General features: G+C 35.5%; 1 protein-coding gene across 1 annotated transcript in view; it reads right to left on the bottom strand.

The window, feature by feature from the left end:
• LOC127880221 (PGAP2-interacting protein-like) overlaps positions 1-12,207 on the bottom strand; it is a 30,845-nt gene extending 18,638 nt beyond the window's left edge. Inside the window, exons 1-5 of the mRNA XM_052427507.1 lie at positions 12,069-12,207; positions 6,254-6,376; positions 2,688-2,877; positions 1,963-2,117; positions 441-624 (exon numbers count right to left, since the gene is read on the bottom strand). Of these exons, the coding sequence (XP_052283467.1) occupies positions 441-624; positions 1,963-2,117; positions 2,688-2,877; positions 6,254-6,376; positions 12,069-12,189 (773 nt within the window). The 5' untranslated portion in view covers positions 12,190-12,207. The remainder of the gene's footprint in view (positions 1-440; positions 625-1,962; positions 2,118-2,687; positions 2,878-6,253; positions 6,377-12,068) is intronic.
• Positions 12,208-16,311: the final 4,104 nt, after the last annotated feature.

Raw genomic sequence — 16,311 nt, 5'->3', positions numbered from 1 at the left:
GAGATGTGCATATTATCAGCGGGTTCTGGTCAGATGATTTTTCACAGAATTATAGCCCTTTGAAACTTTCTATAAAAAAATTCTTGTCCCCCCAACTACTGTGCCCTCAAAACGTTTCCTTTTATCTGAATATATAGTGCAATATTGTAACAAAAAAAACCTTTGGGGAGCATCACCTGTCTCCGACGGTTTCTTGTTTTTATTTGTAGCCATAGCAACCGAAATTCTTGATGTAGGAACAAAATCAAATATCTATTCATGTTTCAAGTTTCATGAAAAAGTATGAAGATCTTTTAAAGTTATCGCAGGATCCAGAAAAGTGTGACAGACAGACTGACTGACTGGCAAACCATAAGTCACCGGAGGGGACAACAAAGACTTAAAAACTTTGATAAGAAAACACCAACAAACAAGGCAACTGACAACTGTAGACCACTTACCCCCATGGATACGGTTCAGGTCCGTTATTAGGGTATGGCTGGACAGTCCACCGGGTAATGAGGGACACCTCTCCAAACACCCAGTTCATCAGATACAGCAGGGAACCAAAACCAAGCCCTGTGGTGACCCAGGGACCTCTCTGCATCGGTCCTGCACTGGCTGCATTGGCCACACTTGGGGAACCTGGTCAAATGAGCCTTGTTTTGAGAAAACTGGGCTTAATGCATGTGCGTAAAGTGTCATCCCAGATTACCGGTAAGTCTGCACAGGCTAATCAGGGACGACACTTTCCGCTTAAACTAGATTTTCGGTAAAAAGAGACTTTCTTTAAATGAAAAATACCATTAAAGCAAAAAGTGTTGTCCCTGATTAGCCTGTGCCGACTGCACAGGCTAATCTGGGACTACACTTTATTCACATGCATTATGCCTAGTTTTCTCAGAACAAGACACAAATAATAAACTTTCCAGTGTTTTCACTTAATTTGTGTAGGTCAGTTTGAAACCTATTTATTAAAGCTTGACTGTATGAAAAACATTGTTTTTATTGAGACACTCTTGAGTCTGTCTACTGGGACATCCTGATTTAAAGGAGATCACCTATCCACTCCACATTGGCATTTTTTTTCATATAAACCTGTTTTAGTCCGATACAAATAATGTTTCTGCAATTGTTTGAGATCCCTAACTTATCTATATTACTTTATTGTCAGCAGTCTGTCACAAATAAACCATGATCTTCATAACAACAAGAAAATTCTTTGAACTGATATCCCTCGACAAATTATGTTTGTTTATGGATGGGTGCAAATCGCTTGATATATGGTATAATCCTAAAAAAATATTTAAGTGTAGGGTAATTGTTTTTTTTGCATTGCAATGCTCCTCATAGATATATACACACCCATCTTAAAGCTTATCTAAGATATAGCCCTGAACAGTTGCACAATACAAAAACAATAAAGGGCAAATTACTCTTATTTAAGAAAATGTAGGATTTGGGTTCCTATGCATGGTACTTCTTCTCATTGATATCAATACACTCATGAAAATTCATGTTAAAGTCTTGTATGGTATCTGAGATATAGCCCTGAAAAGTTACATCATACAAAAAAAAAACAAAGGACAATACATGTAACTCCTATTGGTTAAGGTTCATGTACATGGAACTTCTCCTCATTGATATATATACACCCATGAAGTTTCATGTTGTTTTTTTTTCATATAGTTTCTGAGATATAGCCATGATAAGTTTTGTGAAAAACAGACGGATAGACTATGGGAATGACAGACTGACGGACAACGCCAATTTTATATCCCTCTGCCTTTAGCGAGGGGCAATAAATAAAATTAAATCAATTAAATACAAAACACTGGGTAAATTTCCATCAGAGGGCATCTGTGAAAAAAGCAATATGTTCACACTGTACTCTGTTTTAGTTGCTTTTTGCTAAAGCAAAAGCCAATACATTCTTAAATGAAACCGACAAAACAAATATATGAAGAACTACTGTAAACAAACCTTCCAGAAATTGATCAATAACAGCAATGATACCAACAGCGATGACGGCAGAGTTGCTAGTGTTGCACCACCAGGTGGGTACGAAGGTTACAAACCATATTCTGGAGCTCACAAATGCCAGGAATCCTAGCAACATGCCCCAACATGTGCCCGCCCTGAAATGGAAATATCAAGAATTGCTATTGTCAAACAAATATCGCGATTTATGTGACTTAACATTAAGTGACTTGTTCACAATTTGTGCACATAATGTTGATCGTCATTCAACCTGTTAACATTTTTTTAAATGACAACACTTTTAAAACACTTTAACATGTCTTTTTTGTTTGTTTAAAATGTATTTCCTCAATCCTCAATTATTTTAGGGAATAGTCAATTTGGATGTATATATAAATAAAAGTATAAGAAAATCAGATCTTTTTAATTTAACATCAAGCAAAAATGAATTCAGTTATCAAAATAAGCAATTTAACTTATAGAAGTTAAACAGCTTCCTGCACAATTCTAGTCAAATGCCAGTGACGTTGCTCTAGTCAAGGTGACATTGGGTTAAATGAAAGAACCACATTTTTGTCTTAATACCCTGCAGTTCTTTTTTTTATTCCTCAGTGTGTTTGTGCCAGTGCCAGGTCAATTAAGAACAGAATCTCTTACTACATGAAAGTTCTACCTAAATTCTACAATGCCGCTGTGCTAGTAATTGATGCAACCAAACATCTGCTTACCGAACTGTTCTATCAGAGTTCCACAGTGCAGCTGTGAGGGTGATGGTGGCAACACCGTTGCCTGCAGCCAGGGTAATCAGGCGGTACAGGGTGGTGGGGGCCTGGAATGAGGCCAGTGACAGGACGCACAAACCTCGCAACAATGCAAAAACTGCCCACTGCTCTGTCACACGTTTAACTAATCCAATACCTGCAAGCAAAAGTCAGACATTTCTGGCTTATAACATAATTAATTAAAGATTGTATTGACTTAAATTCTAAAGAGTAAATAATTTGTTATTTGTTCTTTTGGGACTTTGGACACATGGCACATTTACATAAAAATATATGGTGTTTTATTTGGGGGGGGGGGGGGGGGGAATTAGGCCATTTGGATTAGGCTAAATGTCCTTGTCTTAAATTAAAATTGGAATTTAAGGCATCCATGAGGAAAAAATCTCATTTCTTTAGCTTTACAATTATGACATTTTTTTCTTAAATCCTCTTGTCAAATCAAAGTGAAGCTGTGTCAGTAAAAAACAGTTGTGTCAGTATTATGTTACTTCATGGCATGTTATAAACAAGAGCACCGCCTCGCGGCGGGTGCAGGCCGCTAATCTTTTTGTCTTTTTAAAGGTGTAGGGACCTATCTCAATTTCAATCCCAAAGGAGGGAGGGGTGGAGTGGAGATGGGTGTATAGTGTGGGGGTGTGGTCATTAATTACATTATCTTCCAAAAATGCAAAAAAATGCATTTTTTTTTTTTTGGGTGGGATGGTTGGACGGTATTTCAAAAATAAAATAATAAAAATAAATATTTGTGTTTTTTAACCATGTTTGAAAAAAACAAGAGATGTGTTCGTCAGAAACACAATGCCCCCTATTGCGCCGCTTTGAAAATTTTTGTTTTTGTTTTTATTACCTTTGACCTTGACGGATGACTTTGACCTTAAACTTCCACCACTCAAAATGTGCAGCTTCATGAGAACGCCGCTTTGAAATAAAAAAAAAAAATTGACCTTTGACCTTGTCGGATGACCTGGACCTTGAAGGATGACCTTGACCTTGAACTTCCACCACTCAAAATGTGCAGCTTCATGAAAACGCCACTTTGAATTTTTTTTTTTTTTTACCTTGAAGGATGACCTTGACCTTGAACTTCCACCACTCAAAATGTGCAGCTTCATGATAACGCTGCTTTGAATTATTTATTTTTTTTACCTTTGACCTTGAAGGATGACCTTGATCTTGAAGGTTGACCTTGACCTTGAACTTCCACCACTCAAAATGTGCAGCTTCATGAGAACACCGCTTTGATTTTTTTGGATTTTTTTTTTACCTTGAAGGATTACCTTCAACTTGAACTTCCACCACTCAAAATGTGCAGCTTCATGAGATACACATGCATGCCAAATATCAAATTGCTATCTTCAATATTAAAAAATTTATGGCCAATGTTAAAGTTTTCGGACGGACAGATACCATATATTTGACATTTGACCTTGAAGGATAACCTTGACCTTCACCTTTCACCACTCAAATGTTCAGCTTTATGAGATACACATGCATGCCAAATATCAAGTTGCTATCTTCAATATTGAAAAAGTTATGGCCAATGTTAAAGTTTTCGGACGGAGAGACGCCATAAATTTGACATTTGACCTTGAAGAATGACCTTGACCTTTCACCACTCAAAATGTGCAGCTCCATAGTTACACATGCATGCCAAATATCAAGTTGCTATCTTCAATAGTGAAAAAGTTATGGCCAATGTTAAAGTTTTTTTCGGACGGACAGACTGACTGACATACTGACACACTTACATACTGACAGACAGTTCAACTGCTATATGCCACCCTACCGGGGAAAAAAAATATTCTTTTTTGGGGGTGGGGGTGTATAGTGTGAGGGTGTGGTCATTTATTAGATGATCTTTAAAAAAATAAAAATGGGGGGGGGGATTCTGGGGGACGGGGACGTGGGGGATGGTTTTCATGGAGTCTTTTGTGATATATCAGGTAAGAGTGGTTTTGTCCAAGTATCAATCAAATCTAATCATAAATAAAGAATTTATGGCAATTTTAGCAAAATTTAATAATTTGACCTTGAGAGTCAAGATCATTCAAAGGTCAAGGTAAAATTCAACTTGCCAGGTACAGTACCCTCATGATGCATGAAAGTATTTGAAGTTTGAAAGCAATAGCCTTGATATTTTAGAAGTAAAGTGGACCTAAACGCAAAATGTAACCATATATTCAAAGTTACTAAGTCAAAAAAGGGCCATAATTCCGTAAAAATGACAACCAGAGTTATGCAACTTGTCCTTTACTGTCCCCTTATGATAGTTTGAGAGTGTTCCAAGTATGAAAGCAATATCTATGATACTTTAGGGGTAAAGTGGACATAAACACAAAACTTAACCAAATTTTCAATTTTCTAAGTATAAAAAGGGCACATAATTCTGTCAAAATGTCAGTCAGAGTTACATAACTTTGCCTGCACAGTCCCCTTATGATAGTTAGTAAGTGTTGCAAGTATGAAAGCAATAGCTTTGATACTTAAGGAAAAAAATGGACTTAAACAAAAAACTTAACCAAAATTTTCAATTTTCTAAGTATAAAAAGGGCACATAATTCTGTCAAAATGCAAGCCAGAGTTATTTAACTTTGCCTGTCCAGTCCATTCATGATAGTAAGTAAGTGTACCAAGTTTGAATGCAATAGCATTGATACTTTATGAGAAAAGTGGACCTAAACGCAAAACTTAACCGGACGCCGACGCCAAGGTGATGACAATAGCTCTTTTTTTTTTCTTCAAAAAATAGATGAGCTAAAAACATATGAGAAATCATCCAAGTTAGCCTTTGTTGAGCTTACTTATGAATTGCTCAACTTTATTGTGAAAATACCGAGCTCAAGCCGGGGATTGAACCCACGACCTCCAGACTGGTAGTCAGACACTTAAACCGCATTGCCAAAGATCACGGTGGTGTAGTGGATATGGTATCCGTCCAGCGATTGGGAGGTTAGATCCCCACTGTAAGAGCGTTCTTTCAATCTCCCATAAAGACACCAAGTACTGGTTGTACCCAGGCCCAAGACTCATTCAATTGTCAAATTGCGTTGATACTCCAAAGGAGCCCAGCAATTAATGGGAAGAAGAAGGAAAGGCTAGCCCAATAGCAAGGCTGTTGAAAGTGACCTTAAATCACTACACTCCTCCCCCTCTTAATGTCTCAGGGCCCCATTCACTTTTGCTAAAAGTGTCAACCGCTACACAAGCGGATCCCTGAAATCATTACACAAAGCTCAGACCCAGTTGCACGTTCACAGTTGGTGTTTGCCTGTCGCCATTATTGTGAAAATACGGAGCTTAAGCGGGGGATTTAACCCCTCCAGAGTGGTAGTCAGACACTTTAACCACATCACCAAAGTACTAGCCCAACAGCAAGGCTGTTGGAAGTGACCTTAAACCACTACAACTTGTTGCATGAAATGACATTTTATATCCTATATTTCAACATATGGAATCAGAATAAATTAATGAATCATTATGGCTGTGTGATGCTGCAATGACTGCTCAATTACCTGTAAATACCTGTAGAAACCAAAGTCCAGCATACACCTCATAGCCAGATATTTCCAAATCATTGAGCGGATAGAACCAGATCATGGGGGCAAGTCCTTGGAAGAGACACCAGAAAACATAGCCTGAAAAATAAATTGAAGCCACCGCATTTAATTTATCTATTTGGTTATTAAAGGGGCCTTTTCACAGATTTTAGCATTTTTTTAACTTATTTATTAAATGCTTTATATTGATAAATGCAAACATTGGATCATAAAAGCTCCAGTGAAAAATCAAGAAAAAAAATTAAAAAAGGAAAAGAACATTGCCCGGAGCAGGTTTCGAACCAGTGACCCCTGGAGTCCTGCCAGAGTCCTGAAGTAAAAACGCTTTAGCCTACTGAGCTATTCCGCCGAGTACACATTTTTGACGTATTTTATACCTTATATAAGCAATCTTCGTAGTTTCACAAAATTTAACGACAAAAACAGAACTCTCCAAATTATTCAATCGTTTCGCGTTGCAACGCTTTATAATTTTTAGGTTTTAAAATCGTCAAAAGATGCATATAATGGCTATATTAGAGCATGGTTAATGTTCAGTATTACTGTTTCCTCACAAATATCATAACTAAAACGAAAACTTACGAATCTGAAACAACTTTTTTCAATTTTGTCAATTTATCAAAGCGTGAAAAGATCCCTTTAATATTCATGAAATACAGTCAGTCAACTAGTTAAGAATCACCAGGCAAAAAACATTAATTCTTTTGACCATTATAATTTCTTTCGGGATTTAGTGTCAATGTGAGATGTTAAAATAAAGGGTAAAATTTATTTTGTATGGCAACAGGTTAGGCCAGACGACATATGCAGTTTTTTGTCAAAAATAGCCAATTAAATTTCACCTTTCGGAAAATTATTAAAAATCATTCAACTTACAGAATTAGTATTTCAAAACATTGTCATGGCATTTGTTTTCAATTAGCAAAAAGTTTATTTGAAAATAATAAAGCCTTCTATATCCATATGCACATTTCAAAACATAACTCATTCAATCGATCTGTTCCGGGTTTTATTTGCCGCATTTATCCCCCCTGTAAGCATAATACAAAAGCTTTCTTGCTAAAACTTTGTTAGTTTATTCCTTTACCTAATGTATACCTTAGAGACTTATCATTTTGTTTTTATTGGGGCATTATGGATAATTAAATACAAAATAATCAGAACTGCTGATAATCCGGAAATGGCAGGGCTTGACACTAACTTTTTTTACCTACTGACCCAAAGGACCACCAGCTTTCAGAAATTACTGGTCCTCCAAGATTTCAAGTGGTCCGACAATTTCTATGTAATTTTACCTCAATTTCAACTTACTTTTCAAACCAGCTACAATGTATTGTGCATTTATAAAAAGAAAACTATACTGTATTCATTGAATATTCATTGCGTTTGCCAATTAACGGTATGCGCATTCTTGAAAAAATAAGTCATTATGGTGAAGCCTTAGAAGGCTTAGCTTCTTCCTTGCTTTTTTTAGCGTTTTTTTTTGCAACATTTTGTTTACGAGTATCTGAATTATGATGGGCTTGAACTTGAAGAGAAGGCTTCCTAAAATTTACACACCCTGTTACATACGAATGTCCTTCATCTTCATCAACACTAGCCTTGGCAAAGTACTATACACAAATTCTACATGTCATGTGTTTTGGGGTTGAATTATAATCAACCCAATCAAATTCTTTCACCCATGAATCAAGAAATTTTCGATCTCTCTTATCCTTTTCATATTTTCGCTATACTTCAAGCTTCTCTTCATTAGTTTTAGGTTTCTTAGGCGCAGGTTCAAACATCCCCGGAATGAAATTCCACATCGCGAAAACTTGTAATCTTGATAATACGCACGTTTACTCTCTGGCAATATCAAAACATAAGTGGGGACGATTGAACTTTACCGGTACGCAAAACTAAACATCAAACTGCATACCGTAACCCTTAACACCTAACACATAACAACTAACGCAACACCTTATAATCCTAGTTGCAATAATCCAACTCCCAGCTATTGACCCTCCGGGTCCTGGGAGTTGCAACTGGTTTTACGATTTACCATTGCAATTTTACCGCCTAGATATCGGGCGCTGATTTATTGGTAAAATAAGCAACATAAAATATTTTCTGGCATAAATTAACACAAATAGATTGTAAATATATCTATAATGAGCAAATTAAGATAACTTACATGATATGGTGTGCTCGCAGAAGAAAGATTTTAATCAAAGTTTCAAACACGTCAACCGTAAATGTAAATGTCAACTTGTTTGCATATGGAACAGTTTTTATTAACCAAAAGAAAAATTAAAGGAACGCACGCAGTGTGTTTACAACAACATGTACCAATTAACGATTTACCTATGCTTTTCTCCGAACATATAATTTATGTTTTTAAGAAAGGTTATTGTCAAATATTAAATATTTGTTTTAAATGGACAGAAATGTTATATATAATTTGTTCAAATTTTAATTAATACTTATGTTAATTGTATATGAATAGCGGTCAGACAACAGACATTCGGAAGAAACAAAAGGAACGATGACCCTTAGATCTGCCGTAAGGAAATTATAATACAACATCTACAGCAGCAACATGTATTAGCTCTAAAGCATACAATTGCTTTTAGCCATATACAAAATAGAAAATAACAAAAGTGTAATGCATGGTTTATAAGAATTATGATTTCCCCAGGCGATTTTAGCCCAACGGGCTAAAATGCGTGCACTTGAAATTCTCACAAGCGCTTGCTGTCTGCATTCGGCCAATGTTCAATCAAAACATGCACGCTCTTATCAGCGGTGTGTGCATAAGGGGCTTAGATAACACGTATGAACGATTTACGGGTCGTTCATGGGGATTAATTATGGTGTTTGTCCCCTAATATTGGCCGATAATGATCTATTATTACCGGTACATGCGGAGTAAGAGAAATTACAGATATGCTCAAATTTTTTGTTTTATTCTAATTAGTTTAAACCTATAAACCTATTTATTGTAGCTCGATTGCATCGAAAGCCGTAGGCTTATATTAACGCTCTCGAGTCCGTTTACTGGGACTAGAACCAGTACTTAGTGTCTTTTGGGTGAGATCAAAGGCACTCTACCAGTGGGTTCGAACCCGTGGCCTCCCGATCTATAGGCGGACACCATATCCACTACGCCACAGCGATCTTTTATAAATTTTAATTGGTTACGTTATTGCATAAAATAAAAAAACTATAAAGAACTTGCTTCAAAAATAAACCGTAACTGATGTGTGTTGCGGTTGTGCGTAATTTAAGTTATAAATACAATTAATTGGAATCAAACGTCTTATTTGATTGCTACCGACCATTTAAAGTAACAATACTACTCAAAATCAAAGAACATTTCGTAAAATTGTTCGTAAAATAAACTTAACCAATTAAAAATCAGTGTTCCTTATGGCAATTGCCGAAATTTCAACGCCAGATGTGGACTGGTAAAATAGATGTTTGTAGATACAAAATGCTCGTTTTCATTATTGTTTTGCATATCTAGTCATACAACACTAAAATGGTAATCGTGTGTTGTATGAATAGATATATTCGCGGGAATTAATTGTGGCCACAAATAAATAAACACGAGCATTTTGTATCTACAAAAATCTATGTAATCATACCACATCTAGCGTTAAAATTTTGGATATTGCTATAAGGAACACTGATTGTTAAGGTGTTAACTTTATTTTACGAAATACTTAACGAAATTTTCGTTGATTTTGAGCGTTATAAAGACTTTAAAATGTGTTCACATTATTTTCTTAACGGCGACTTTAACTTAGCAGTACAAATATTTAATATATTCAGATCCAATAGATATATAGTATCTTTCATGTTTACGAAATTCGCTATACATATGTATACCTGCAACTCATTTTTCTTTAGTCTTTGTGCATGACATAATACAATCTTATAAACGACCAGCAGTTGGAAGCAATATTTTCCATGGGTCACATAATGTTTTTCGATATTTTTTTTGCTTTCTGTTTATTTTGGTTGATATTTAATAGTATAATAGATGACTTGAATGAAATGAACTGAGGACAAATACATTAATATTAAAAGAAATGTTGTAATTTGATAGCTCCAAATAGTGTGGATTTTGATTTATAACATTTAGAAAGTATATAAAGAATTCACCGTCTGCCGCAGTGCCTGACGAAATTCCTGGGGAAATGCCAGTATATGTATTCGCTTGTTATTCTTGTCTGTTTATCATTACATTTTAATCAGTGTCAATAATCAAATGAAAAATCTCTCCAAAACACCTATCACACCAACACATTCGCATTTTGCACATCACCTCGAACAACACTGACAAAGATCACACTCACATACAGAACAATTCTTTAAAACGCAACCTTCCCTACGCATAACACACTTTCACCCATCTCTTAAGTCAACAAAGTCTTTAAAACAGACAGCCTCAAGCACTCAACACTCTTAAACGTCTCTCTCAGTCCACTGTCTCCCACTAACGAACGACCATACGGATAGACAACTGCAAGGGACGGGTTCTATATGCTTTTATTTTAATATGTATATTTACACACATAATCAAAGCTTTACAATATTTACACTAGGAGACATACATCTATGCACTTTTATTTTAATATTTATTTCATAATCACACACAGTTTCAAGCTTTACAATATGTACATAAGTAGACATACATCTATATACGTTTATGCTTATATTTATTTCATTCCGTTAATTAATTAAATACTAAATTTTATAGCATGAAAAAATAAAATATTTATTATGTATTTCATACTACAGCCTCATCTCTAGGCATGTAAGAACACCCGACACTACATCCAGTATGTTTTTCCGGATTTTCAGTTCAATTATATACAGCGCAATAACTGTTTCTACATTGCCGTATCTAAAAGCACGGACTCTACCACTTATCCGATCGCAGCGAGAATAATAATAAGAAGAATGTGTCCTAATTCAAACTACACTGTTATACGCAATACAATTTCAACAGCTACCATAAGACCAGATCGTCAGATACTATGGTGAAAACAATTTGTGCAATGTAACCTTTTCTTTCGCTTTGCACTAATCGACAATTCACAACTTCCGCCATAAACGATTTGTTACCAAGTTTATGTTTTGAGCATTTCTCTACAAAATGCACGCAAACGGGTGTCGATGGTCACATTTATTGTGTTTATTACGATGTATTAGGTTGATTGAACTCGATTTTATGGACATATGTGAGACATTATTTTTTTACATTGAATAAGGCTTTATCAAGAAGAACTATGAGCTGTACGTATGTACTCATTAAAGCTCAGAGCATTCAAGAAGAACTACTTATAATCCTTTTTATCCTATATATTTCCTTAGTATCGGGGGCTACCGCCCACAAACCCCCGCTTTGTCGATAGTGGTAAAGAACTGTGTACTGGCAAAGTTCAATCTAGCCCATTAGTGGGTGCCCTTCAGTGTAAATTCACACGGTAAACAAAATTTATTGTGATGGTACTAAGATCGGTAAAATGCTGATTATTGCTGGTTGGTTGACAAACTGTACTTGTAAACTTATTTATTTAATATTATTTTAGTAATCGTTATTATTGCATGTTATTGGTGTATAGAGCTGTTCCATTATGAACGTTACATAGAAAAAATGTAAAACTAAAAAAATTGGTCCGAACATGTTCAAGGGGTCGCCATGTTCATGTGCTAAAAAACTTGGTGACAAAGAGGGTTAATTCCCATTGTTTTCTTATATTCTGCTTTAAATACAAACCGTGTACAGTTTCACGTATAAGTCTACGCGTGGTAACAAGCTGAATGTTTTCCTGTAGTGCTTTCTCTTCATGTTTAACAACTTTTTGAGTTGATGTTGCTTTACCGGTTTGTTTACCCATCTTGGCGTTATGGACGCTTTGTTGGTTACAACCAACTATCAAAGCAAGGATGTCAATTAAGGTCACAATATACTAAATAGTTTCCCTATATAATTCAATGTAGCGACATCTTTAAGCGAAAATGAATGCAACATTTTGCACAAAGAGCCCCCATAACCATACCTTTTCTGTAAGGCCATTCTAAGCGAAGTCGATTTGTGCAATAAAAAAGATATGTAATGCACGAACCAAAAAAGAACTTGTCAAAAGTCAAAATCGACTGTTTTGCATCTTTTTTCCGGACGTTTTCTAGTGGAATGTAAACTTTTCAGTGCAATGTTTTACTAAAGTCTTTAAGTTTATCATATTTCAGGGATTAAGTAGTGAGCACCTATTCATGCTTTACTACATTCTCCAAAAGATAAAATCAGAACAATAGTTTAAAGTGTACAACATGCCTTCGAATCAACTATGACATTTTTTTAGAGAGTACAGCCCGGTTATTTAGTAAACTGTAACCTTAACACTGCCAGGTATAACTAGAAAAGTCATACACTTTACACAACGCATATTAATTTATAGCTTGATCAAACGTAATCAGAAAATAAAACAATTGAGCATACCGGTAATAACAATAATTAAAATCCCAATCCCAGACTAAAAAAGCTTAAGACTTAAAAATATATAAATTTTATTTTGAGTCGGCAAAACATATAACCAGTAACAAAAGTTGCAAAGCTTTAGAACGGACTTAACAACAAATGTAAACAATAAAACATGAGTAAAACAGCTAAAAAAATCATATCCATGTTTCAGGGTGAAACAAAAATTAAGACAATAATTACATGCAACACTGAACTTAATTTGACAATATTTGACTTTCCTGCAGGCGTTGCAAAAGTAGGGGGCGGAGAAAGACCGTGGCTCGCACATACGGGCTAACTGTATCATCGAAGAAATATTGCACAAAAAGCGGGACCAACAGCATAGTCAGTGTATGATATAATATAGCTTCAACCGAATACAAAAGCAACAGGAGGATAAGGTCATCACACCTGGAATCATGATAAAGGGACCAGGAATCCCCGAAGTCAACCGGGAGCACCTCCCCCTCGAGAAATCTATGCGCAGTCTTACGTACTCGAGCTTCTACTCGAGCTCCCAGACCACAGCAGCCTATCCTAAAATAGACCATTGTTGCCTGGGCGCCCAAGTCTACCCTATCAGTCACACCAGGGGCACCGTGAATAATCCTGACCCTCTTATGGTCCCTATCAGATTCCCGACCGGACCTTTAAAAAACACATAAAAATCATATCAAAGCATAAAGTTAATTGAAAGCAATTAAAAGCTGTGTAGGAAACTTCTGAAATAGACCTGCACGTAGAACTAAAAAACTGCAACAAGACGACAAAGTAAGAAACTGAGTTAAAAAAGAAACACAAAAATGCGACAGATAAAAAAAGTGCTTAGAACAAATCAGATTCGAGGTGAACTGATCAGCAGCTTTCTCAAAACAAAAACAAAATAAAGCATGAAACAAACTAGAAGTAAGCACAGACAATCATAATAAAATAAATACAGCAAAAGTAAATAAACACAGTGTGGCATGCAGCTCCAGAACTTTATGTTCCTTTGTATTTTTACAGGCAAAACATTAACGTTCTTTGCCATTCCAGTGCATCATAAAACTTTTAAATTGGTTTAGTTACTTGCTTTTCTGTGACTTTCTGCTAAGGCATTCCACAGAGCTGGAGCCGCATTCCGGAAACCATGCTTAGTAGACTTGACTTGGGGAATCTCAAGAAGATTGGTAGACCTGAAGTGATAACGAGAGTCACGTTTGATAACCAGGTCACTTAATAAGAACAGGTGGAGACATACTATTTATAATTTTGAATGTTTTAAGTGCCATAACTCTGGTTCTTTTAATGTATAGACTAGGCAAGATTGCTTTTGTAAGTAATTGGTCATACGAGCTGTTGTAATCGTCGTATACAAAGTAAAGAGCTCTCTCTTGTTTTGTTTTTTCAATTTTGTCTGTGTTACTTTTAGAGAAGAAATGCAAAGTTAGAAGGCAGAAACTGAAATTTGATAGGATAAATGAATGGAAAATGGTCAATCTACTGAGACGACAGAGGTTTTTTCTATTATATCCTTTTCAAAATATTTAGCTGTTGTGCTGCCTTACTGCAGATGCTACTAATGTGGTAATCACATTTTAGGTTTGAGCTAACTTTACTCCTAGAAGTTTAACAACATCGTCACATTTAATGTTTGGCGTTTCTTATGTCGAAAGAGGCGGTTTTGGAAACTGTTGAAACTTTTCGGGAGTTGCTGGCATACAATTAAAAGTAAACCAGTCTATTAGGACATTGCTTTCTTCTTGTAGAACTTTAACAAGGTCATCAAAGTTTGTGGTATAGTAGGAAAGTGTGTTATCATCTGCATTATATAGTGTGCCCTTGTGAATAAAATAAAAGATATAATTAATGAAGACATTAAATAGGAGAGGCCCGAGTATGAAGCCCTGAGGCACGCCCTTGATAATATGAGCACAGGAGCTTACAGAACTACATATTTTGAATTGTTGTTTCATATAGGATAGATAAGAAGTTAAAAGATCAATAGAGTTGTTTGATAGATCGTAACTTTTAAGTTTGCATAGGAGAATATCATGGGGAAGGCAATCAAAGGCCTTTTATAGATCCATCAGAACCGCAGCAACATATTGGTTGGAGTCTATGCAGATTTCCAATCCTCGACACGTTTCAAGAGTGTTGTTGACATCCATGCCCTTTCCGAAAGCACATAAAAAGTTGTTGAAAATCTTATCAAAGTGTATAGTTAGTTGATTCGCCAAAACCTTTTCGAAATTTTTTGAAGGAGCAGGTAATATGCTCACAGGTCTATAGTTAGACTTAACTCGGGGATCATCTTTTTTGTAAACTGGGCTTACCTGTGCTTGCTCTAGTCGATCAGGGAATATATCAGAGTCAATAGAATTGTTAACAAAATATGTATAGAAAGGGACCAGTGACTGTGAACCTAATTTTAGGAGTTTTATAGATATTTTGTCGATTCCAGTACCTTTTTTCGCATTAAACTTCCGTAAAATATTTGAGACTGTTGATTGTTCCACATGTGAAAAATTAAATGACTTTGGGGAAATGTTTTGCCATAGTATTTTGTCTATACTTGGATGGTTACTTTCATCAAAGATAAAATCTGTTTTAATATCTTTCGCAACATTTACAAAGAAGTCATTGAAAATGTCAGCTACGCCACTATTATCCGATACTGTCTTTTGATTTTCATTGAGTATGATTTTACTCTGATTTCTTACTTGGTTGACATGTAAGGTTTTATCGTTTCCCAGAAATCTTTAGATTTACAGCCACCAGTACACCTTTCCAGAAAAAAGTTATTCATAGATTTACGTTAAAGTTTATTTACTAAATTTCTATTTTTACGATACAGTTCCCGGGATTCGAAATGTTCGTTTTAGTATACTTGTTATAAGACATTTTCTAGTGTAAATAGCTTTTCTTAATTCCTTATTCATATAAGGTAACTGTACAGGCTTTCTGTTTGCTTGTTTAAATGGAGCATGCTTGTTCATAATTTCAACAACATCATTTTCAAAAGTGCTGTACACATAATCTAAGTTATCGGGATTACATGAATAATTGTCAACATATAGTTTGCACAGGTTTTCATTATATGAATCAATATTGAAATTTTAAAAGCTTCTGTAAGTGATTTCTGTTTCTCATTCCTCGGAACAGTATTGTGTATAACAGTACTACATATTGTGACAGTCACTAATGCCGGTTGAGAAATTTAGAGTTATGATGCATCATTTTTTACTATTTGTCAATATGACAGTAAGGATGGTGAACAGTCCTTTTTAAAAATGTTGTATTCTTAATAATCTTGGACAGATTAAAAATTTCTAAAATATCTAATAAAATGTTGCTTTTATTTGCCCAAAGAAGATCATGTTTCGGGTCGCCAATGACAGCATAGTAATCGAAAACACTTATACATTTGTCTAAAGTTTTCCAAAAGCTATCAGAAAAAGATATATTGTTCATTCTTGGTGGCCTATAGACGCAGTAAAACACCATTTTGATTTGTTTA

The sequence above is a fragment of the Dreissena polymorpha genome, chromosome 4 (genome assembly GCF_020536995.1).
Source record: "Dreissena polymorpha isolate Duluth1 chromosome 4, UMN_Dpol_1.0, whole genome shotgun sequence".
Taxonomy (NCBI): Eukaryota; Metazoa; Mollusca; class Bivalvia; order Myida; family Dreissenidae; genus Dreissena; species Dreissena polymorpha.
The sequence above is the reverse complement of the archived record's forward strand: the minus strand, read 5'-3'. Positions and strand labels throughout refer to the sequence as shown.